At 56.5% G+C, this 11341-nt stretch overlaps 1 protein-coding gene across 4 annotated transcripts; it reads right to left on the reverse strand.

Moving 5' to 3' along the window:
* Positions 1-209: 209 nt before the first annotated feature.
* LOC135191192 (transmembrane protein 45B-like) lies at positions 210-8928 on the reverse strand. 4 transcript variants are annotated; one of them, XM_064173273.1, is made up of 7 exons: positions 8902-8918; positions 8664-8804; positions 3850-4053; positions 3402-3614; positions 2661-2845; positions 1892-2037; positions 210-725 (listed from the first exon to the last, which is right to left on the reverse strand). In XM_064173273.1, the coding sequence occupies exons 3-7, from the start codon at positions 4034-4036 to the stop codon at positions 596-598; spliced, it is 861 nt and encodes a 286-aa protein (XP_064029343.1). In that variant the 5' UTR covers positions 4037-4053; positions 8664-8804; positions 8902-8918; the 3' UTR covers positions 210-595. The 4 variants fall into 4 exon arrangements, with proteins under 4 accessions (XP_064029343.1, XP_064029341.1, XP_064029340.1 ...); XM_064173271.1 differs by lacking the exon at positions 8664-8804 and having other exon boundaries at positions 3850-4054; positions 8902-8928; XM_064173270.1 differs by lacking the exons at positions 8664-8804; positions 8902-8918 and adding an exon at positions 8178-8270 and having other exon boundaries at positions 3850-4054.
* Positions 8929-11341: the final 2413 nt, after the last annotated feature.

Consider the following 11341-nt stretch of genomic DNA (forward strand, 5'->3'; position numbering starts at 1 on the left):
CTCAAAAGCAGGTAGGAGAACTCTTACCTGCCAGTGCCAGCACAAGTCATCCTGGCCACCCCCTGGGCAGCCCTCCCTGCCTCTGTGTAACCACACACATCAAACCCCACACAGCTCCATCTCCCTGGCATTTCATCCACTGCCCACAGCACTCTGAAGCCACCTTCACCATGCCCTTCAACCTCAAGGCAGCACATTCAAGAGCCCTCGGGGGTGGTTAAAGGACTTTATTGGTCATCACCTGTGCTGGGTGCACATCAAGCTCTGTACAAATCCCCCCTCTGTGAGCGCCAGAGCGAGCAGCAGCCACCAGCAGCTGTCAGCACTGGTTTGGTTCCCTTCTCCAGAAGCAGAAGGGAAAAGAACACATTGAAAGAGGCTGAGTTTGCCACACTGGTTGGGCTCCACCAGCAAACCAGTCCTGCAGTTCAGGACCCCAGCTGCAGCACCGCTCCTGCCGCGCTCTCCTCTCCGTCTCCTGCCTCCCACCTCTGCTGCTCCACCACCAGCTGCTGGTGTCGTTGATTGAGACTGAATCCAAAACCTCATCTCACAAGCCTTGAGCAGGGAAGGACCTCCCATGCCCACCACGGCCTCATTTGTCATCTGAGGGGCTGTCGGGCAGCAGGCTGCTGTCAGAGCTCTTGGTGCCTCTGCGGATGCACATGCCACAGTCCAGCTCCACGTCGATGTCCCCGAACTTCAGCTGGCAGGACTCGTTGCAGCTGCAGGAGGGACAGGGGCACTGGTCAGGTATGTATGGATGAGGAGAGCCTGAGGGAGCTGGGGCTGTGCTGCTTGGAGAAGGGGAGGCTGAGAGGTGACCTCAGCAATGCTGGTAAAGAGGCACAGGTGAGTGGCAGGAGGCTGGGGCCAGGCTCCGCTGGGTGATGCCAGTGACAGCCAAGGGGCAGTGGTGGGAGCTGAGGCAGAGGAAGTGCCATGGAAACGTGAGGAGGAATTTTTCCCTGTGAGGGTGACAGAGCCTGGAACAGGCTCCCCAGGGGGCTGTGGAGTCTCCCTCTCTGGAGAGATTCAAACCTGCCTGGATGTGTTCCTGTGTGATCTGACATAGGAGATCCTGCTCTGGCAGTGGGGGTTGGACTGGGTGAGCTCTGCAGGTCCCTTCCAGCCCCTGACATTCTGTGATTTGTGGGCAGCAAGAACTGTCACCTCCCCCCTCAGCCTGCTCAGGAAGGCTGTTAGAGCTGACCTGCTCCCTGGTGACATGGAGCTCAGCCTTTCTAGCCAAGACATGAACTAGTCCATCCTGGACACCCATTTCTCTTATCTCATCCTACACTCGTGGCTGGATTAGGAGCAGAGAAGTGATTGGTGAGGCCACACATTCAGCACTGGGGTCAGTTTTGGGCACCTCACTGTAAGGACATTGAGGGGCTGGAGCTGGTCCAGATAGAGGCAGTGAAGCTGGTGAAGGGTCTGGAGAGGAGCAGCTGGGGGAACTGGGAGTCTTCAGCCTGGAGAGGAGGAGGCTGAGGGGAGACCACATTGCTCTCTACAGCTCCCTGAAAGGAGGCTGCAGTCAGGTGGGAGCTGGCATCTTCTCCCTAGTCTCAAGTGGCAAGACAAGAGGAAATGGCCTGAAATTGTGCCAGGGGAAGGTTAGGTTGGAAATCAGGAACAATTTCTTTGCTGCAAGAGCAGCTAAAGGGGATTGGAGCAGGCTGCCCAGGGAGGTGGTGGAGTCCCCATCCCTGGAAGTGTGGCTGTGGTGCTTTGGGACATGGTTTAGAGGCAGTGTTGGGTCGATGGTTGGACTCAGTGACCTTAGAGCTCTTTTCCAGCCTTAATGCTTCCCTGGGTGTAGCCCTTGGCCATCCTAGCTCCTGCAGAGTGCTGGGACCCCCCAGGAGCCCTCTCCTCCACGTACCACCGAGATGCAGCAGCGTTGGCTGCCAGGACAGCCAGAGTGCCCACGTAGTGCCAGCAGAAGCACATGGTGAGGAAGGCGAAGTTGCTGAGGTCAGTCTGATCCCAGCCTGGGCCTCCCCATGGAGGGGACAGCACAAACCCAATCTGGAGACAGACAGAAAGGAGAGTAAGCACCAGTGCCAGTCAGGCTCCTGCAGACCCCTCCTCACATCTCTTCCTGGTTGTAGCCAAGCTGCTGCAGCTGCCTAGGGACTTTGAGGCACAACAGTCCCAGCAGCTCAGCACCTCCATAGGAGGAGGCCAGCCCAAAGCTGTGTTTCTCCTAGACCCAAAGCTGTGTTGTTATGTGAGACCTTTCTGGATGTTTCCAGTTACTTGGAACAGACATGAGAAGAAACTGGACCTTGGTGAGTATCTCTGACACTAAGCTTTGTTTTCTCTTAAAATATAGGAGGATTTTTTTCCCTGTGAGGGTGACAGAGCACTGGAACAGGCTGCCCAGGGGGGTTGTGGAGTCTCCCTCTCTGGAGATATTCAGGAGCTACCTGGATGTGCTCCTGTGTGATCTGGTGTAGGAGATCCTGCTCTGGCAGGGGTTGGACTGGCTGAGCTTTGGAGGTCCCTTCCAGCCCCTGACATTCTGTGACTCCAGCCAGCTTACAAGTTCAACCCCAATGGAGGTGCCACGGAGGGCAGACAGCTCCTCTTGCCCACCCTCCTGGCTCTGAAGCCCACAGCCCAGAAAAGAGCATTGGATATGCACTGACCTGCCAAAGCCAAGAGCCCTGGAGAAGGAAGAAGCTGGTCCTGAAGATCTCCAGGATGATGTGGTCTCGAAGGAACACCTCCAGGAAGACACAGAGGGCTCCAGCAAAGACAGCCATGGCCAGCAGGGAGTGGACATGGTGATCCAGTGTAGCATCACTGTTGTCATGGAAACAGAAGAGCAAACCTGCCCAGGTGGATGTGGCATTAGAGAAAGACCTTCTGGGACTTGTGTTTGAAAAACCCTCTGAAAACCAAGCCTCTGCTCCAGCCCTGGCTGTGGTGGGGTCAGACAGCAGGCAGTCTGCTGGCACCATCTTCACTCTTCAAGGACTACACAACCCCCAGCACTGGGATCTGCTCTGATCCCTGTGCCCCAGGCAGGGCTGTGAGTGGCACAGCAATGAGCACATCCAGCTCAGAGAGCAGTGGGGAGCTTTCTATCAGAGTTTGTCCCTCTATGCATCCAACCAAGGTGTGTGTGGGAGAAAATCCTTCATGAGACTCCAGAGAGTGCCAGCTCCTTGCCAGCAGGAGGAGGTGACAGCCCTGGGGCCCCGTGTGCTCTGTGCGCCAGCAGCACCCAGCCGTGGCTGGGTTCGCCTTTGGAGGGGCTGACTCCCAGCCAGTGCCATCATGCATCTGCACACCCTCCACCTGTGACTGACTGCAGAGGATCTTGCCAGCCTCAGGAGAGCCCTGCACAGCTCTGCCCCCAGCCCATGGCACCAGGTGAGACTCACCTTCCACGAGCAGAGCCATGCCCAGCGCCAGGCGGTCTAAGCCGAGCGGCAGCCTGAGCAGGGAGTGGGAGACAATGTCCACGATGCCAGAGAGGAGGAAGAAGAGGTACATGGTGGTGTAGTGCCAGTGGGTGAGGTCTGTCCAGCTGTGTGTCTTGGGGCTGTACAGCTGCAGGTGAGGACCAGTGGGAACAAACTGCTCCGCCAGTATCCCTGGGCAGAGAGTGGAGAGGTCAATGCTTTTGCTCTCACGCGGGGAAAGGACCAGCTTGCAGGAGACCTGCCTTCAAGTCACAGTGGCATTTGTCCAGAGGAACAGCAACAGGGCTTCAGCAGAAGGAGCCCTCCCACACCAACCATTTCCCACTGCAAGCAGCCCCAGGCTCCTGGGCTAAAGCAGCCACAGCACCAGCAGACACTGGGACACAGACCCATGATTGTCTCTTACCTGTCAGAGCAAAGAAGGATTTGACTGCCCCTTCCAAGACTTCCACACGCTGGACCCCATAGCTCAGCTGGCTCTCACTGCTGCTCTTCCTCCTGAGATACCTCAGAGGGTATTTGACAGACCACCAGAGACCAAAAATGAAGAAGAAGGTGCCCCGGAGGGCACTGCCAAGGAAAGTTGTTGGCATCAGGCTGGCTTGCTGGACCTGCAAGGACAAACAGTGTCTGGAGGCCAACCCAAAACATGCCCAGGGAGGTTCAGCATCCCCAGGGAGCTACATCCCAGCAGAGTGGCTGGTTCCATCATCAGCTGCAGAGAGGTGATACCAGAGGTGTGACATCCCCATGGAGAAGCTACCACTGGCTGAGTGTGCCTGCCTAGGTGGCTGCATGCACAAGCATCAGGACTTCATTAGGCCAGAGAAAATGAGCACCCAAGACAGCAAAGGGCTCCACGCTCTTGGGAGAGGAACCATAACAAAGACTTAGCTCATAAAAAGCAACATGACAATTACTGGAACATCAGCTCCTGCCAAAGTAGGTGATTGCCAGGGTGTGAACCCAGCCAGCATCTTCAGCAGCCAGGGCTTTGCTGGGCCTCACTGGCTGTGCAACAAGAGGAGGAGGAGGAGGAGGTGGCAGCAACCCAAGAAGCATAACCACATGCAGGAGGAGCCTCGTGTGTATCCCACGCCACACAAGTGGTGATTTAAGACAAGTGGTGCTTTGACAGAAGGGACAGAGATTTCATCTCCAGTGGCATGAGCAGGGAGGCTGAAGGTATGCAAATTGCCTTCGTGTCAAGCAAGACCAGCAGCACTGAGCAGCAGTGAGGATGGAGAGGAGCATAGCCAGATGCCACAGGCAAAGTCCTATCAACTCACACTCCCATGTGAGCTCCTTTAAGTGATCCTGCTCTGGCCAGGGGGTTGGATTTGATGATCTTCAGAGGTCCCTTGCAACTTCTGACCCCCTACCATTCTGTGGCTCCAGCTGTTGAAGAACATCCCCGAGGAGCAAGCACGGGAGGGGATAAGGAACGACCTAAACGCACACAGCAAGGAGCTGTCGAAGCTACCTTGGGATGATCTTGGGGCAACAGCTCACTGTCTGCACCCACCCCCCGAGGAGCTCTCCCTCTTCCCCTCCTCGCTGGCTCTCTGGTCCTCTCCTGCAGCACAGCAGGAGGCATTACCCATCCCGAGGCTGCCTCACAAATCACCTCCTCGCCGTGCTTATAAATACCAGAGCCAAGTGCAGAGGCTGGGCAAACAACTCCAGCACGTTCTCCAAGTCCTCCCACACTGCAGAGCAATTAAAGTGCTGCAAAATAAGGGTAGGATGTGGCGTGGCAGGCGCCCGGGGCCAGACCTCCCCGGCTGGGTTTTGGCTGCAGAGCCGGAGTCGGTCGGACCGGCTCGGCCCTGGCGTGGGCACCCACGGCAAGCACAGCTGTCATCATCCACTGCAGCTCCAGGGCACGGCCGATCCCGGGAAGGCTCAGAGCTGTTTACACCACGTCGAGGCTTCCTTTCAGGAGGGAAGTTACTAAGCAGCCTTTCATGCAGCTGAGAAACGCCCTGTGGCAGGAGCTGGTTCAGCTGATGGCTCTCTGCTCCACTTCGGATGCCTACATCGGGCTGAGAGGGGTCACGCCCGATTGTAGCTTGGGCACCCAGGCCAGGGCACATCTCTCCTCTGAACAGACATCTGCATGTCGAAGTGACTGCAAACGCCATCGAAGCAGCTCACAGTGCTGTGATACAGACCCAAACGTGACCTCTGTCTTGCAGGGTTGGTAGCTACGAGAGCAAGAGCCTGGAGCTGATTAAGATACAGAGTCAGGGGCTGGGAGGGAGCTCTGAAGATCACCTAGCCCAACCCTTCTGCTAGAGCACCTACAGTAGAATCCCACAGGAGCACATCCAGGCAGGTTTTGAATGCCTCCAGAGATGCCTGCTCCAGGGCTCTGCCCCCTCAAAGTGCTGCATTTCCCCCTCGCGTTCACATGGGGCCCCCCATGCTCCCGTTTGTGCCCACTGCCCCTGGCCCTGTCAGCCACTGCAGGGCTGCTAATCTGACCTGCTTACCCGGAGGAGAGCAGAGACATCCAAGCATCAAAAGGACACCTGACAGGTCCCAGCTACAGCAGCATCCAGCTTTACCCCCAGGGTTCATCACCCCACATCCCTCCTTCACCTCAGTTACCAGCAGCCTCAATCCACTCTGTGTCAGAGCTGTCCCTGGGATCTCCTACCCCAACCATCTCACTCCCCAGTGGGGCAGCCTCTTTCTTTTTTATGCTGAGGACCTTTCAGCTTGGTACCCTCCCAGCACCCCAACCAGGCTTTTGGTAGCCACCTCAAGTCCCCTTTGCTTCTCACCACCCAGACACAACAATCCAGCAGGCACCACATACTCTGGGGCATCTCTTACCTAACAAAGTTGTCCTGAACCCACCTTTGGGTCAAACAGAAGCTTGGCAGAAGCTCACTCCAGAGGAAAAACAAGCCAACCCAAACCATCCCATCCCAACTTCTCTTACAACCCAGCCACCTCTTCACAGAGAAGCCCAACACGTTTCCAAGCAACACTCACTTGGCACAGCTCACATTTGAGGCACAGAACAACCACCCACCCAACATCAACCTTGAGCCCAAACCTGGTACCTCTCACCCACCAGCTTCTCCCAACCCCAGCCTTTGAGCCCACGCTCACATCAGAGCTGAATCAGCTCCAAGTGAGCTGCAGCCAGGGAAGAGGGGAGAGAAGGGCATCCAGGCTGCAGTGCCTGTCAGAGGACTCACAGTGCAGCAGCAGTCAGGAGGTGTCACCTGGGCTGTCCTCCATCCCTCCACAGCTTCCAGCTGCTTGCTCTCCTTACACTGACTGCTTACAGCCTGCCCAGACTCACCCTGGACAACATTCCTGCCCTGTTTCCAGGCTGTCCCCACTTCCATATCTACCCACCACTGATTATTTCATCCCCAAGTGGCAACTTGCTCCAGCTGATACAGGGGGACTGATGCTGCTGGGAGGGTGATGTCCATGTGGATGTATGGGGATCTCTTACAGACAGCCATGGGTGCAACCAGCCTCCCAGAACAGCCAACCTGAAGGCACAGGGCAAGCTCAGCATCCAGCCAAGGCCATCTGCAAGGTCTTCTCTTTGTGGATCCTCCTCTACCCTTGCTGCCCAGGCACACCTCTCTCATGCCAATAACCCTCACCCAGCAGAAGAGGCACAAACCCCCTCCCCTCCTGCAAAGCCTCTGCTAGGATCTTAGAGATGTTTTCCAACCAAAATGTGTCTGAGGCACCCCCAAAGCCTGACAGCCACCACAAAAAGGGCTAAAGACAGAGAGAGAGTGGAGACTTCCAAGAGCCATCTGGGTGCACTCCTGTGTAGCCTGCCCTAGGTGATCCTGCTTTGGCAAGGGGGGTTGGACTTATCCACCCTGTGATAAACCCAGCCACTGCCCGTGGTTACCAGCAGCCTGCCCACCAGGACCTCCAGGCTCCACCAGCCTCATCGGTGGCCATCATCGCACTAAACAAAGGATGGACCCTCCCCAAGCCCCTTCCTCCCAGGCTCCAGCAGACAGATCCATCCCAGGACGCAGCTGCTGGCCAGGCTGCTCCTGCGGGGTCGGAGAGTTTACCTGCGGCTCCTGCCCGTCCTCCTCCTCCTCCAGATGTGGCAGCAAGGAGCTGCTGTTACTCAGAAGAGGCAGATAAAGGGGGAAGCCACCACGGGGAGGTGGCCCTCAGACAGGATGTTTGGAGCAGAACGTCCCACGGGCCGGTGCACGGCGCTGAGTCAGCCCAGCTTTCACAACCGGGACACCTCCTGCCTGCCACCAGAGAAACCCAAACCCACGCCCACGGCACGGAGAAGGCTCCCGGAGCACGCCACAAGAACCGGGAGGAGCAGCCGGCTCCTGTTGCCATGGCAACCGCGGGAGCTCGGCTCTCAGGTTGGGGTTTTTGGATGGCTGGGGAAGGAGCTGAGGTTGAGGCTTCGCCCAGCCTGGTCAGGCTGTGAGGCTTCTGGGCTGGGCTCTCAGGTGCCCAGGAGCTGTTGCAGGGGGTCTGGCCTTACTGAAAACGCCTGCAGGCAGCAGATCTGGGGGCAGGAGCTCACAAAGCAGAGGACCCTTGCGAGCTCCATCCCCCAGCCCAAGGGAGCCAAGTGCAGGAGGACCATGACCTTCTCCTGCCCCCAGGATGGATTGGTAGGACACAGCAGCCTCTTTCCACTCCTTCTCACCTCTCTGAAACTCAACACTGCCCAACAGCAGCCACCCACAGATAGGAGCCACCACAAACCTGCTGCACATCACTGATGGCTGCAGAGCAAATGCCTCCAAGCAAGTAAACGCCACAGACCACCCCCAGCGTCCTCATCTGCCTCTGAAGCACCCAGGTGACGGTGCAGAACGCTCAGTAAGCGCTGCCCGAGCTGCCAGACACCCGAGGAGCAGCTGTGGGCACCGACAACCACTCAGTGCTCCTCCAAACCACACAACTCCTCCTGCATGCAGAGAAAGAGCCCAAGATAAGCCCTGCCCAGAGCTGCAGGTGTGAGCCACCCCCCCAAGGAAGCCCCAAGGCTGCAGCAGCAGGGAAGCAAACCAGCCTGCACAACCCTCCCCAGGGTGATGAGCTGCTCTCCAGCACAGCTGTAAAAGCCACCAAGCCATAGCCAGGGGCTCTTTGCTCCCCATTATCTCCCTATCAGCAGTAGCAAGTAGGAGGACAAGAAGCTGTTGGCAGTGCTGGCACTCAGCCATGCCATACATCCATCACTGCTCCCCTCCAACGGTGCTCAAGGAGCAAGAGGCACTGCAGAGGGCTGAGGAGAGCAAAGGTCCTGTAGCATCAGGAAAGTCCACAGCAGCAAAGAGGCTCCCACAAACACGAGCAGCTTCCCCCCAGCTTGTGAAGGAACTTGTGCTAGAACATCAAGCCCAAGCACAGGGAGAAATGCACCCCCCCTAGAAGTTCCTCTTTACAGATCTGCCCCCAAAACAACCCAGCAAGCCAAGCAGACCTTTTCTTGCAGGAGAAAGCAGCAGCAGCACAGCTCAGCAAATCTTCACCCTGAAGGCCACCTTAGACTGAAACTGCTTCCCTTGCAAGCCTGGGAGAAGGGGGGAATAAAAGAAGCTGGGAGGGGAGCAGCTGGAGGGAGAGAGGAGGGAATGAGGTGCAGCTGGAGGGTATCTGCTGGGAGGCTGAAGGTGTTTAAAAGGGCCAGCAAAGAGCAAAGCCCATACAGAGAGGTTCCCATGAAGAAAACAACTTGCACCTGCCAGGCACTGCAAAGGGCTGCTGAGACCAACCTGGCCAGGCTGCCCAGGGTGGTCCTGGATGCTCCTTCCCTGGAGGTGTTCATGAACAGCTTGGATGAGACCTTGAGCAACCTGGGCTGGTGGCAGTTGTCCCTGCCCAGGGCATGGGGTAGGGACTGGGTGAGCTTTAAGGTCCCTTCCAACCCTTTCTGTGCATCTCTGAAAATGGGCCTAGGTGCATGGCATGGGTGAGGAGAGGAGAGTGTGGAACCTCTGGAACCACCCCCGGGTGACAGTGGGAACTGTGCTGAGTGGGGAGGGACACCTGATGAAAGGATGCCAAAGTCGTTCCCCCCACATCACAGAGGAGGCCACCCCCACACCGTGCAGGCTAAAACTGCAACTCCATTACACGTATGGCTGAGTATTATGGGATGGCACCAGACCACTCCTGCCATCCTCTTCCTCTCAGGAAGACACTGGGATCAGCAGATCCGTGCCCAACCCACTCCAACCTGCCTAAATATTCTCAGGCTAAACCCTGAGCTCCTTTGGTTATGATTCCATCTTTTTTTCCCCCTCTTCTTTTTTTTCCCCCCTTCTTATTCTTTTCCCTTCTTTCTCAGTTGTAACTGCAACATCCTCTCCCTGAAGGTCCTTCAGCAGCCCTGGTGCTAATGACAAAATGTGATAATGTTTGCCTGCTTCCTGGGGGTGGTGGGAGGCACAATCTAATTAAAGGTCTGCCAGCAGCTCCAGCTCTGCAGATGGATGCTTCTTCAGGAAGTGCAAAGTATGATTATTGTTATGATGATGATGATGATGACAAATGTTAACACCAGCTCTCATAAACAGGCACCAGAGGAGGTGAAGCAGGTGGCAGCAGCAGAGGGCTTGTTCTGCTGCCCACACTATCATCTCAGCCTTCCACAAAGGTGGCTGGGACGGGTGGCAGGGGTAGATCTTATCTCTGCCTGAGAAACGAGTGCCTGGTGGATGGGCTGTGCTCTTGATGAAGGCTGTGCTCCTCCCAGCAGGAGGAAGAGGCAGCTGCCAAGATATTTGGCTGTATTTTGGGGTGTTCAGAGAGTCACAGAGTTCCTTCTGTCAGAAAAGACCTCTAAGATCAAGTCCAACCATCAACACCACCACTAAACCATGTCCTGAAGTGCCATCCCTACACATCTGTTGAACACCTCTGGGGGTGGTGACTTCACCACCTCCCTGGGGCAGCAGTCCTGCCTGGGTTCTCTCATAAGAGGAGGTTGGGAGGCTCAGCAGCTCCTTCCTGCCTCCAACAAGCAGGTCACAGCTCAGGAACACTGGCAGCCCCCACCCTCGGGTGATACCTCCCAGCAAGATCAGGCTGCAGCTGCAGAAGATAAAAAACACCCCCAAGACATTGCCCAGGGCACCACCACCTGTGCATGTACAAATGTGTCTCTGGTCCAGTCCAGCTGCACTCCAGGGGGCCTGGTACAGAGACTCACAGAGAGAGAATCCCCAGGTGGGAAAGGACCTCAAGCAGCATCTGGTCCAACCTTCCTTGGCAAGATGGCCTGGCACCCTGCCCAGCTGAATCTTGAAAGTGGCCACTGCTGAGGACTCCCACAGCTTCCCTGGAGAAATCATCCCAGAGGCTGATTGTTCTCCCTGGGAAGAAGTGTCCTTTTGTGTCCAGCTGGGATGTCCCCAGGAGTCACCTGTACCCATTGCCTCTCACCCTCAGCAAGGAGCACTGGGTGGAAGCTGAGCCATAGGAAGCTTCATTTAAACATGAGGAGGATTTTTTTTCCCTGGCACAGGCTGCCCAGGAGGGTTTGGAGTCTCCCTCTCTGGAGATGTTCAAAACCTGCCTGGATGTGTTCCTGTGTGATCTGCTTTAGGTGATCCTGCTCTGGCAGGGGGGGTTGGACTGGCTGAGCTTTGGAGGTCCCTTCCAGCCCCTGACTGTGATGCTGTGATCCTTTCCATGTCACACCAGCTGATAACTCCATTGATATGGTGGAAAACAGAGAATTATAGGATCATGAAGGTTAGAAGAGACCTCTAAACTCATCAACTGTTGACCTAACACCAGGATCACTAAACCATGCCCCCAAGTGCTGTGGCCACACCTTTCCTGGACAGCTCCAGGGACGGTGACTCCATCACCTCCCCAGGGCAGCCTGTTCCAGCCCCTGACCACTCGTGCAGCAA

This window comes from Pogoniulus pusillus, chromosome 38 (genome assembly GCF_015220805.1).
Source record: "Pogoniulus pusillus isolate bPogPus1 chromosome 38, bPogPus1.pri, whole genome shotgun sequence".
Classification (NCBI taxonomy): Eukaryota; Metazoa; Chordata; class Aves; order Piciformes; family Lybiidae; genus Pogoniulus; species Pogoniulus pusillus.